General features: G+C 36.4%; 1 protein-coding gene across 1 annotated transcript; it reads left to right on the forward strand.

Moving 5' to 3' along the window:
* The first annotated feature begins 12,990 nt into the window (after positions 1-12,990).
* LOC145731950 (uncharacterized) lies at positions 12,991-13,506 on the forward strand. The gene has a single exon (XM_081983945.1). It carries the CDS (start codon positions 12,991-12,993, stop codon positions 13,504-13,506), a length of 516 nt encoding a protein of 171 aa, XP_081840071.1.
* Positions 13,507-13,714: the final 208 nt, after the last annotated feature.

A 13,714-nucleotide genomic window follows, 5' to 3' on the forward strand; every position in this document is an offset into this window, starting at 1 on the left:
CGGTACACGGTTGAAAATACTGTGCGAGCATTTAGCCAAAATGTCAGTAGTGAAAGAGTTCGATTAATAATGGAGGCTGGCACGTTTTCTTCGGTACAGGAAACTATTACTAAGTTTGTGAATGTTAGTTCGTTGGCACCGTCTTCGGCAAATATTTTTCAGTTTAGGCAAAACAATTTTCATAATGCGCGACGTCACTTTAGGGGCACAGGTCCACGTAATAATAGTTATAACCAGCATTTCGATAGGAGTTTCAATAGATATTCTAACAGTTACAATAGAAATTCTAATAATTTTGGAAACAATAGAGAACAATTTAGAGGCAGTAATAGAAGCAGAGGCACATTTAATAGAGGTTTTAATCGTGGTAACACATCTGCTAGGTACTATAGAGGCTCTAGTCCTAATTTTGTTGGCTTTTCGGAGTCGGGAAACGGATTGGAGCACCAATCGAGCCAAGAAGCGACTCGGTTGGGCGATATGTAACCATATATAGTTTTACTCTGACATTTTCAAATTTTGTGAAAGTTGAGTTAGAAATGACTGGTTCAGTTAGTACGCTACTAGTAGACACCGGAGCTGACATATCAATTTTTAAACGTTTATCAGTAAATCCTGATCAAATAGTTGATTTTTCTCGAGCCACTAGCATCAAAGGTATCACAGAAGACCGAACTAATTCATTAGGTGTTGCAAACACAAATATTTTTATCCAAGGGTGTACGTTACCTCACCAATTTCATATAGTTGATTCTAATGTTCCAATACCATGTGACGGAATATTGGGTAGAGATTTTGTAGTTGCTTACCAATCAATAATAGATTATTCTAACTGGAATATGACGGTACACTTAAAACACAAAAAGTTAACAATTCCAATTTTAAGCAGTCCTGAAAAGAATGTGTTCCATATTCCTTCTAGATGTGAAGTTATTAGAGAGATTGACGTTTTGAAACATTTGACACACGACGTTGTGGTGTTAAATAAAGAATTAAAGCCTGGTGTATACTTAGCTCGTAGTATAGTATCTCAAAAACATCCGCTTGTAAAAATCTTAAACACAACATTTGAAAATGTAACTGTAGACATATCTAATCTTGAAACTATCAGTCTCGATAAATTTAACATTTACAACATAGAAACAGAAAATCAAGATAGACATGTTCAACTCTTAAAAGAACTTAATCAAGATGTCCCAGACTTTGTTAAAAAAGATCTGCTACAACTTTGCGAAGATTATTCAGACGTTTTTGGATTAGAAACAGATAAATTAACATTTAACAACTTTTACACACAAAAATTAAAAGTTATTAAAAAAAAACCTATTTATATTAAAAATTATAGAGCTCCCAGAGCACTTAAAGATGAAACAAATCGACAAGTCGAAAAATTGTTACTTAAAAATATAATCGAACCATCTTGCTCAGCATACAATAGTCCGGTTCTATTGGTTCCTAAAAAATCGCAAACTGATCAGAAAGCGTGGAGATTATGTATTGACTTTAGAGCTGTAAATAAGGTACTTATAGGAGACAAGTTTCCGATTAATCGCATAGACGATATTTTAGATCAACTTGGTAGAGCAAAGTGGTTCTCAGTAGTCGATTTGTTATCAGGATTCCATCAGATACCTTTAGATGAAGAATCGCGAGATTTGACTTCATTTAGCACCGATAAAGGTTCATATCGATTTACCAGATTGCCTTTTGGACTTTCAGTCAGTCCCAACAGTTTTCAAAGAATGATGTCTATTGCTTTTGCCGGAATAACTCCAGAAAAAGCTTTTTTATATATGGACGATTTAATAGTAATAGGCTGTTCAGAAAAACATCATTTGAATAATTTAAAAAGTGTTTTTGAAACTTGCAGAAAGTACAATTTGAAATTAAATCCCAAGAAATGCAATTTTTTTAGAAAAGAGGTCACTTTTCTAGGTCATAAAATAACAGACAAAGGTATTTTGCCCGATGAAACGAAGTACGATATTATAAACAAATATCCGACGCCGCGAGCTGCTGATGAGGTAAAAAGGTTCGTTGCCTTTTGCAACTATTATCGAAGGTTTATACCAAATTTTGCAACTATCACATTACCTTTAAATTCGCTAACTAAGAAAAATGCTGAGTTTGTATGGTCAAGCGAATGCGAAAGTTCATTTAACCGTTTAAAGCAAGCACTAATTAGTCCTCGCATTTTGCAATATCCGGATTTCTCAAAACAGTTTATTTTAGTTACTGACGCATCCCAACTTGCTTGTGGTGCAGTTCTTTCACAAAATTTTAATGGTCAGGAACTACCTATAGCTTATGCATCTCGTATGTTTACAAAAGGCGAGTCTCACAAACCAACTATTCTTAAAGAACTCACAGCTATTCACTGGGCAATAAAGTACTTTCGTTGTTATTTATATGGACAAAAATTTTTAGTAAAAACAGACCATAGACCTCTTGTTTACTTATTCTCTATGAAAGACCCGTCGTCCAAATTAACCAGAATACGATTGGATTTAGAAGACTTTGACTTTGATATAGAATATATAAAAGGAACAGATAATGTAGGCGCAGACGCCTTATCTCGAATAAATATTTCGGATTTGCAGGAAATCAGAAACACGGCTCAAATATTAGCAAATACCAGATCAATGACTAAGACAAACCAAAATTTTAATAAACACACTACTACTGGGGATAAACAATTATCACGTACTGAAGAACCTCAGATTTATGAAGCCCTTAATAATTATAATGTATTGAAATTTCCTTCCTTAAGATTTGAAATTGATAAAGAATGCATTCACATTATTATTAATTGTCGCAAAAAGAGCGCTCGTTGTTGGCTTTCAATTACTAATGGCAATTTTTCATTACCGAAACTATTGTCTAAGCTGAATAACATGGCTGGTGATAGTAAGTTTACACATTTGCGATTGAATTTAAATGACAAGATTTTCACACGGTGCACCGTAAATGAATTAAAGGAAGTAGGGCATAAAATACTTTCAAAAGTTAAAATTGTTTTATGTAAAGAAAGAAAATTAATCAAAGACAATGACGAGAAACTTAACTTAATCAAACAATTTCATGATGATCCTATGTTAGGTGGACATTGTGGCCAGAAAAGATTATTGAAAAAATTAAGGTCATTTTATCTCTGGAAAAATATGTCACGTGACATCGCTAAATATCTTAGGCAGTGTCATAAGTGTCAGGTAAATAAGGCCGCCGTTAAACACATAGAACCTTTAACTTTGACTCCAACTCCTCAAAAAGCTTTTGACATTGTCTGTATAGATACAATAGGACCACTTCAAAAATCAAATCACAATAACTGCTATGCAGTGACGCTGCAATGTGAACTAACTAAATACATCGTAATACTTCCAATACCCAATAAAGAAGCTTCCACAGTAGCACGAGCTATCTTTGAAAAATTTATCTTAGTATATGGACCTATAAAAGAAGTAAGAACTGATTTAGGAACAGAATACAAGAATAAAATTTTTGAAAGTTTAGCAAAAATGTTAAATACGCCGCATAAAACTAGCACTGCGTATCACAGTCAGTCCATAGGTGGATGCGAGAGAAACCATTCTTAATGAATTTATGCGAATGTACATTGATCAAGCTCATACAGATTGGGATATATGGACAAATTACTACACTTTTTGTTATAATACGACTCCTAGTACTTATCATAACTACACACCTTTCGAGCTAGTATTTGGTAAAAGAGCAGACCTACCTGAAATATTTAATGGTTCTCGTGTAGATCCTTTATACAATTTAGAATCGTATGATCAAGAATTTCGATTTCGGTTGCAGTTAGCGCAAAATAAAGCTCGAGACTTTCTTGAAAAAACCAAACAAAAGCGTAAGTTGTATTATGATCAGCAAACTAGTCGACTACAAATAAGCCCGGGAGATTTTGTGCTTATAACCAACGAAGATCGTCAAAAACTAGATTCTTGGTTTGATGGTCCGTTTGAAGTCATATTAATTGAAGGTCCAAATTGCATTGTTAAAGACAATAACAACAAGCAGATTAAGGTTCATAAAAATAGAATTAAGAAATATAATGTCTCTTGATAATTAAGTTTAGTTCTAAGTTAGATAAACAGGCCTGTCTGTAAATATCGTAACTATTATAAATATCGAAAGTACACAGTGTAAATACCCTAAATACTGTACGTACATTTAATTTATAGGTATATTATACTATTCTTAGCATTCATCGTGCCGGTAGTGTTCAACGTGCGAAGTGTTCAGTTATTAGTGTTCCTACTGTTTTTTATTGTGGGCAGAATCCTAATGTGCATCGTTGGTATTGTACCGTCGTACTCCTTAATGACACACTTCTTGTACAACACTGTATATTGTTTACAAACAATAAACTGACACTGACACTTAACCTCGCAATCTGACAACTTCGACTTCACTACAACCATCAACTCAACAACTAACTAACCAGGCCTGGTTCAGCTGCTTATATAGGCTTCCATGGTTTCTAGAAAGTTCCCAAGTATTCATGAAACAGACTTTCTCTCTCACACTCATTAAGCTATAACATAAATCTCTCTCTATATAAGCAACGGAGCCAGGATTTTCTAGAACACAGACAAAAGAATGTAGAACGTAAACAAAGCAACATAACATACAGGGGTAACAACAAATAACTAAAGAAATCCTAACTAATAATCAAAAGTTCGCTTCGCAACACTGCCCCCCTCCTAGAGTTGATCGTCCCGATCATCAACTCCACCAGCTTTGGGTGGTCGGTAAGGTGCAAGTCGATCCAGGTGAACTATTTTCATTTTCGCCCGATGTCCTCGCTGTATTCTGTAGACGACGTCGTTCAGACGCTTTATAACGTCGTAGGGTCCCTCCCATGACCTCTGTAGCTTCGGTGACTTTCCTTTCTTTCGAGCAGGATTGTATAACTAGACCTGATCACCGGCTTGGAATCCGCTGCTGTTGGCCCTTTTGTCATATCTTGTCTTTAGTCGGTCGCTTGCAAATTTCAACTTCTGCCGGACTTCCTCATGGATCACGTGCAAGCGTTGCGCCAATTTTTCTGAATAGCTATCACAAGAGGCTGGGGGTTCTTCCGGTCGTCCAAAAAAAAGATCCATTGGCAAACGAAGCTCCCTTCCAAAGACAACACTAGCTGGTGTTTTGCCAGTGGAATCATGTACTGCCGATCGATAAGCCATCAGGAACAACGGAATGTGCTGATCCCAATCTGTCTGATTGTTATCGACGACTGTCCGGTTGAAACGTTCCACCATTCCGTCTGACTGTGGGTGTAATGGAGTAGTTCTGGTTTTCTTAATTCCCAATCGGTCACACACTTTCGTGAATACTGCCGATTCGAAATTACGCCCTTGATCCGAATGCAGCTCCCTCGGTACTCCAAATCTGCAGAAGAAGTTGTCAACCAGAACTTCTGCTACAGTAGCGGCTTCCTGGTTTGGTATTGCGTACACTTCTGGCCATTTACTGAAGTAGTCCATTGCGACCAAGACGTAGCGATTTCCGGAATTAGTTTTGGGAAAAGGTCCAGCTACATCAACGGCAATCCTCTCAAACGGAGCTCCGACATTATACTGCTTCACACATCCTCGGCTCCGAGTTTTGGGACCCTTGCTACTGAAACAGTCTGCGCAACGCCGACACCAATCTTCTACATCTGAGCGGCTTTGTAGCCAATAGATTGATAAGCCATTTAAATTGTTGTTTTTAACTTTTTTAAAAATTTTCAAAAACTCAAAAATTGCGTTTTTTTTTTATAAAAATCGATTTTAGTCAATTTTTATAGTGTTCTGCAATTAATTTGCTTTATTAAAATTGTCATTTTGACTAATTTTGTATTTTTTCAAAAATTTTTAAAAATTAAAAATATGTGTTTTTGATTAAAATTAAATCTATTCAAATTCTAAAGTGTTCTGCAATCATTTTGCACCATTAAAACTGTAATTTTAACTGTTTTTATCTTTTTCAAAAATTCAAAAAGTGTGTTTTTTTATTAAAAATCGATTTTATTAAATTTTTATAGTGTTCTGCAATTAATTTGCTTTATTAACCCTTTCGGAGGATTCGTCCACCCCAGTGGACACATTTTAATACAATAGCTGTACTACTAAAAAAAATATATATAGCCTTAAAATACTTTCTGTACACTCCAATAGACCATCACAAATCGCAATACAACGAATGGCGCCATCTATCGATTATCTTCTCAATAAATAAAAATAGTAATAATTAAATATATAATATATATATAATAATTAAAAAATAAAGCAGTGTAAACACCTGTTGCGTAGTGTACGCCGGTACGTAAACACGCGGTTATAAGTTTGTTCGTAAATTAGTGATAATTTGAAAAATATTGGTGTTTTTGCACAGAAATCGTAAGTATAAACTTTGCCAAAGATAATCCAACTGTAGTGAGTGTAGTCAAAGCTGTATTGTCACTTAGTCGTATATTTATAAACATGTCCATTGAGATGGACAAAAGTACATAAGGAGTAAAAATTACACTAAAGCGTTTTTTTAGTTTCATATTGATTTTTTTTTAGTAGAAGGCTTGGAGAAAACAAATCTCACAGACGAAGAGCTGCTGGAAATAATTGAAAACGATGCATTTTCTGACATCGATGTGTTATCTGATGAAGATGATGGCTGGGAAAAAACGGATTGTTCTAGAAGTAAAGGTTTGAGAGTTTTTTATAAAATAAATAATACATTTTACATTTAGGAAGCGATGATGATATGATGGAAGTTGAACCACCTGAATAGTGTGATCGTGCTCTGTTCGAAACAGGTAAAACTATTTGATAATTTTTTATGTACTTCCAATTATAAAAATCTATATCTCTTTATCACAGATCTGATAAAGAGATATAGAGATCACTCCTGACATCGATGTTGATTACATAAAAGATGGTACACATATCTTGTACCCATTTTTCCAAGTACAATTTAGAAATTGTATGTTTTAGAGCCCAATATATGCGCGGGTGATGTCGATATTGAAGCAGCCTCATCTGACCCTGGAAAGTCATGTTACGCCGCAGTGCGACGAAGGGCAGAAATTGGATATTTCAGAGTTTTATAAAAAGTATGACTTGACCGAAAAAAAAAAGGTGCAATGGATAAAAGACGCCTTCTATGAAACAAGATCTGTGAATTGGGCGGATTCTTTCGAAGAAGAAGTGATTGATTTGCCGGAGCCAATAACGTTTATTGAAAAATCTATTTCAGAATATATTTATGACGAAATGTCTGCTAAAACCAATCTATATGCAACTCACGCACAACAGTTCTAAGATTTTCTGCAACAAATATTGCAGAAATAAAAAAATTTGTTGGAATCCACATATTGATGGGAAATTTGAACTTACCGAGAATAAAAATGTATTGGGATTCTTCCATTGGTATTTCCATAAACAAAGAGAACATGACCCTAAAAAGATTTTCCAAATTGCGTCAAAGCATTCATTTAGTGGATATTACCGCTAGAGAAGTTGGAAATACAGATCGGTTATGGAAAGTTAGGTCAATTTATAATTCTATAAGAAGCAGATGTTTGGAACTTCCACTAGAAACAAATTTATGCATAGATGAACAAATGGTGCCTTTCAAAGGACAGATAAATATAAAACAATATATAAAAAACAAACCAAAAAATGGGGCATCAAATTGTTCGTCTTGGCTGGTCAGAGCGGTCAAATTTATGATTTCATAATATACCAGGGCTCGACAACGGAAATTGAGCCTGAGCTAACTGCACTGGGCTCAAGTGTTGCTGTTATTATGCATCTGTGACAAAGAATTGTCTCTAAAAATCATAGACTTTATTTCGACATCTACTTTGGCTCTTATCAGTTGTTTCAGTACCTAGCAATGAAGTCGATTTTATACAATAACTTATTTTATACAAAGCACCTCCAAAACGTAGTGGAAAATTTAGTTAAGTTTATTTGGTGTTTTTGAAAAACTGTGTACGAATTTACAACGGTTTATTTGTAAGTATCATTTTTAGTACTTTTAAAGGTATTGAGTTAATTTGATGTCTCTAAATCTTTTTTTTACATATCTTACACTTTACTTCTAATAAACAATATGGAACCAAACCGCATAGACGTACGCATACGAAGAAGTGACGGGGCCGTTAGCCATGACGGGTACTTACTACCACAAACTCCGCAGAATTTTTAATGGAATTTGTTAAGTACTTTGAAATTGGTTTCTAGATTCAGCTATCTAGGTAACTTCTTTACAGTATTGAGAAAAGAAAGATGTTCTAACTACGCTAGGGTTAATAAGTATTATTTAATAAGTATATTTTAAAATAGTAGGGTCTGATTTCACAGTTTCCATAGAATAAAAAAGTTATGCTGATGTGAAAGTACCGGCACTTAGAATTGTTGTATATTACCCTATACAAAAACGAAATCATTTATTCTCGCATTTAAATTGCGCAGCATAAAATAGCCAGACAACCTTGAATTTCTATAAAAATCTCTCGAGAGACTAACCACGGTTGTCACTGTGAAAATTCAAACGTTTAACACGCGTCCCTGACAAAAACACATGCAAAAGCATACTAGGATATGCATTTCACGTTTCAACCGGCAACACCGGTATCACTCAGTGTCTGGTACGCAAGCTCCAGACAACTGCGCGTAAAAACGGGGCCTAACATTTATTCAAAGCGCCGCAAAGCGGTCGTTTAAAATAAAACGGCAGAACGCAGCAAAGCATCGGCGAGTATGGAAGCCTGGGGTATGGAACGCTTCCCGAAAGATCATCAATCACCCCGAAAGACGGTGATACTTATTCTCCTGTGGGGTTCAGAACAAGTTAAAATAAAGCGTGGAAGAAACGTTCAAGAAAGCGCTTTTCCCTGATAATTTTGCCATCTAGTTTGTTACTGGGCAGGCACGTCGCCGTTCAGTGTAACTTCTACTCCACCAGGTTGTTAAGTCCAAAACAAATCGTTAAAAGTCCCATTTTCGTGTGTAAAATTGCTCCACTGCTCAAGTGGTCACCACGTCACCCAGACAGAACATTTTGTCTCCGTTTCACCCAGAAGATTTCAGTCAATAAATCTTCTTACCAATTTCGTTTACTCTTTAGTAAACCACAATTTAGCTACCTACACAGAAAAGTCAGATTAAGACTTTACTTCTTACCAGCAACAATGACCTGTTTACCCGTTGCCGGACAACCGCCTATACAGGGCAGGCCAAAAGTTTAAATTTTTTCATTTTTGTTCGTGTTTTACGACGAAAGGGCTCAAGTTAGAGATCCGAAAAAATACAGAAAACTAGTCCGTGATAGGTACTACAACTTTCATTATTACGATTTTTCAATCAAATCAACCGTACAGGCGCAAAAAAATCAAAACCGTTTTCCCATGTTAATCTCCTATGTCCAGGGTGCTCTTGGACACCTGGTATATTGTCACGTTTAGGGGGTAGCGTAGGAAGAGAAACAAGACTGTAGCTCAAGTAAGTCTTCTTTATTAGGCACTGTATTACTCTTAGCATCGAACACCGTCCAAGAGGGGGTGTGTGGGTGTGGGTGTATGTGCGTAAGGCCTTCGGAAGTGCCGCCAAGCGGAACCCGCTCGATACGAGCAGGGTGCCCCTATGTCCGACACGCCCAAAGGATTTACTTAAGGCACTGCAACAGGGTAACGAGCCGTCCGGGCACTAGAAAGTTCGGACTGTCGCTCGTGACCTCCCTCTGGGGATGACCCCAGAGTTCGGTGATTTAGCCGAGCTACGGTGCATACTCGTCAGCGACCTCATTACGCTAACCTTGCTGACTATGGTGGATACTGGGGGTGCACCGTAACTATTAACACGGGTGTGACAATATCTCAATCTAAAATGAGTAACAAAGATATTTCCCTTCTCAGATATCAAGCTGACAATATACCACATTTCGATGGTAATGCAAGATTGTTGCAAAGATTTAATTGTTCTTGTGAAAATTTCTTGATAAACTTTCAAAATGCAAATGACCCAACTGACGCAATCAATATCATACTTTTAGACACAATTTTGGGAAAATTACGTGGGAGAGCAGCAGATCTCATTGGCTCTAGATCTGAACTGAAAACATGGCAACAAATCAAAAACGCTCTGAACGTAGTTACGTTACTCAGACCAAAGAGGTATTGATTGTCTAATCCAAGATTTAATTTCCATTAAACCCTTAAAAAATGAAACTCCTATAAATTTCGGAATGCATATTCAAGACGCCAGAAGTCTCTTATTTGCTAAATTAAGTTCTTTGATTGTAAACGAAAATGAAAAATTAACTAACCAACAAATGAAAAATTAACTAATCAACAAATAAATGAATACCCATCTACATCCGAAGAAACACCTCAACATTTCGTCTTGCCTGATAATGATTCTTCTGCAACATTCCAGATTAATTCTGAAAATTCTGAAGTTTATAATAATTCTCCTCAATATATGCTCCGAATTTAGATTACAATGAATCCTATTATAATTCCCAAAATGACTATTATCCAGGTGAACAACCCTAGTACCCATCGGTACTTGAACCCCAAGAAAATTTTTCACATAATACAGCTGAATACAATACGATCCGACCTTACCTATATTTATGTTCCTGAAATTAACGCTAGCTTTTTAGTTGACACCGGCAGTTCTCGTAGTTTAATAAACCCTAAACTTGCATATCATTATTATAACCATTTTATTTCTAAAGAAAATTTTTACATTCAAACAGCACATGGTGTAACCTTTTATGATGAAGTAGCTGAAATTCCTATATTTGAAATTTTTAAAACTACAGGAAAACATAAATTTTACTTAATTTATTTTTCCAAAAAATACGACGGTTTAATAGGAATTGATATGTTAAAACAACTAAACGCAAATGTTAACTTTAGTTCTGAAAAGATTGAAAGACCAAATGTTAAAATTCCATTCATATTTGAGGAAAAACAAATTTAAAATTCTTCTAATTTTCAGAATAATTCAATCATAATTCCAGGAAGAACCCAACAAATAATTAAACTTCCAGTTACATTAAAAAAGGAATAGGTATTTTAAATTACATACATTTTGGCAAAAATTTGGAATCACCTAAAAACCGATATTAAACTACATTTTCATCAACCTTTTGACATCGAACCAATTAATATCTTTGATGTAAATTTTGTTGAAAGAATGGAGACAGATCAAGACTTAACACAATATCATGACGATCTTCTTAAAGAAAATTTAAAGAACATCCGCCTAGATCATTGCAATCCTGAAGAGAAAAATACCACAAGAAAACTATGCTATGAATTTAGAGACATCTTTTACTACGAAGGAATTCCCCTTACTTTCACTAACAAAATTATACATAAAATTAACTTAACAAACGACAGTCCCATTTTTACAAAAAGTTATCGTTACCCTGAAATTCACAAGGCTGAAGTAAAACAACAAATTTCAAAAATGCTTGAGCGAGGTATCATTCAAGATTCAGTTTCTCCTTGGTCTAGTCCAATATGGATAGTTCCTAAAAAGCTTGACGCTTCAGGAAAACGAAAATGGAGAATGGTTATTGACTATAGAAAGCTCAATGAAAAAACTATTGACGATAAATACCAGTTACCAAACATATCAGACATTTTGGATAAATTAGGCAGAAGTCATTATTTTACAACTTTAGATTTGGCAAGTGGTTTCCACCAAATTGAAATGGACCCAGAAGACATTCAAAAAACTGCATTTTCCACCGAAAACGGTCATTACGAGTTTAAGAGTATGCCGTTTGGCTTAAAAAATGCACCATCAACTTTCCAACGAGTAATGGACAATATTTTACGCGGTTTGCAAAATGAAGTTTGTCTTGTTTATCTTGACGACATTGTTATATTTAGTTCATCTTTGCAGGAACACTTAAACAGACTAAAACAAGTTTTTCTCAGACTTCGTGAGTCCAACTTCAAAATACAGTAAGATAAATCTGAATTTCTCAAAAAAGAAGTACAGTATTTAGGACATATTGTTACAACCGATGGCGTTAAACCCAATCCTCACAAAATAGCAGCAATAAAAAATTTTCCCATTCCAAGATCACAAAAAGAAATCAAATCATTTTTAGGCTTATTAGGTTATTATAGACGCTTTATAAAAGATTTTGCCAAAATTACTAAACCTTTAACTCTTTTGTTTGCAATGGCATCGTTCAAATCGACTGTTCCTACCGATGTTCATCCGGAAGGAGTGAGTGGTCATTGGTGCATCAGTGAGGTAATTCAAAGTAAACAGGCGGCCGCGACCTCTCCCGTGGAAAGAAACGCCATTCTCGACAGTTTAGTGATCGGATTTTTATCGGACAATATTAATCGCGAAGTAAGAAATTACAGTTTGCCCGTGTGCGACTCTGAAATTGCGGCCGTTTTTGTAAACGAACCACCCTTCGAAGTCGATTTGTGCATCTAACCACGAGACGGCTGGGTAGACACGAACTTAAAAACCTCAATAAATGGGCCGACTCCACGATCTCGCCTACCCGTGAATTAAATGAATTTTTAATTTTGCACAATGGCGGCAAATTGTTTCAACAATACGTAGTGGACGCTTATGTCAAAGTGGAGGCGAACGAGCTGTGGTGGCATAAAACCCCCCAGCTATTTAGATGGCGAGCCAGTTACGGTAGTTTGTTAAGGTACTTGGAGACAAGGGCTAACGCGGCTGGTACAGACTATCGAGTTGGGTCAATTTTCATTTTGCCTGTGTCGTCGAGACGTGAAATGCGATTCACGAATCGCCAGTACCTCGATGCGATTAATGTGATAGCAAAACATGGCCGGATCTCTTTATCACGTTTACGACGAACCCGAATTGGTCAGAGATCCAAAACAACCTCGCTTACATACAGAAATGGCCAAACCGTCCTGATTTGGTTTGTCGCGCATTCCACATTAGATTAACCGAGTTTATGGACGATATGGTCAAGAAACAATTATACGGTACCGTCCATAACTATTTATATACGAGAGAATTTCAGAAACGAGTCTTGCCTCATGCTCACATTTTGGTGACGTTTTCACCGCGCGACAAACTTAACAGCCGTGAGCGCGTCGACGATGTCGTTTCAGCCGAGATACCGGACTATCAAGTCGAACCGATTTTGTATAGAACGGTAGCCGACTTTTATCTGCATACAAAGTGTAGAGGACCGACCCGCGACCCAAACGTTACCTGTTTGAGAGCGGACGGTACCTGCAAAAAGTATTTTCCAAAGGCCCTACGGGAGGTCACTAATTTAAACTATAACGCTTCAACGGTCAAAAATGGACACCCTGAATATCGTCGACGTCGCAACAATCACATGATCATTTCGAACAACATTACGTACACCAATGCCGATATCGTGCCTTACAATCGTTACGCGGCACTCAAATATCAGAGTCACATCAATTTTGAGTGCGTCGGATCCTTGGCATCCGTCAAATATCTGTAGAAATACGTAACGAAGGGTGAGGACATGTGTCGCATGGAAGCGAAATATGAAGTCCATCGCACTATAAATTGGGACGAGATTAGTAATGACCTAGACTGTAGGTATGTAAGTTCAATGTTCAATGGAGGCGTGTTGGCGCCTGTTCCAATTTAAGATGAGCGATCGAAGTCATTTGGTTGTATGTCTGCCTGTTCACCTTGAGGGCCAA

The sequence above is a fragment of the Ips typographus genome, linkage group LG7 (genome assembly GCF_016097725.1).
Source record: "Ips typographus isolate SLU linkage group LG7, UJ_Ityp_2.0, whole genome shotgun sequence".
Classification (NCBI taxonomy): Eukaryota; Metazoa; Arthropoda; class Insecta; order Coleoptera; family Curculionidae; genus Ips; species Ips typographus.

Bases quoted from the DNA above. Each gene is read 5' to 3' on its own strand.
- LOC145731950 (XM_081983945.1), top strand. From the start codon at position 12,991: ATGGTCAAGAAACAATTATACGGTACCGTCCATAACTATTTATATACG.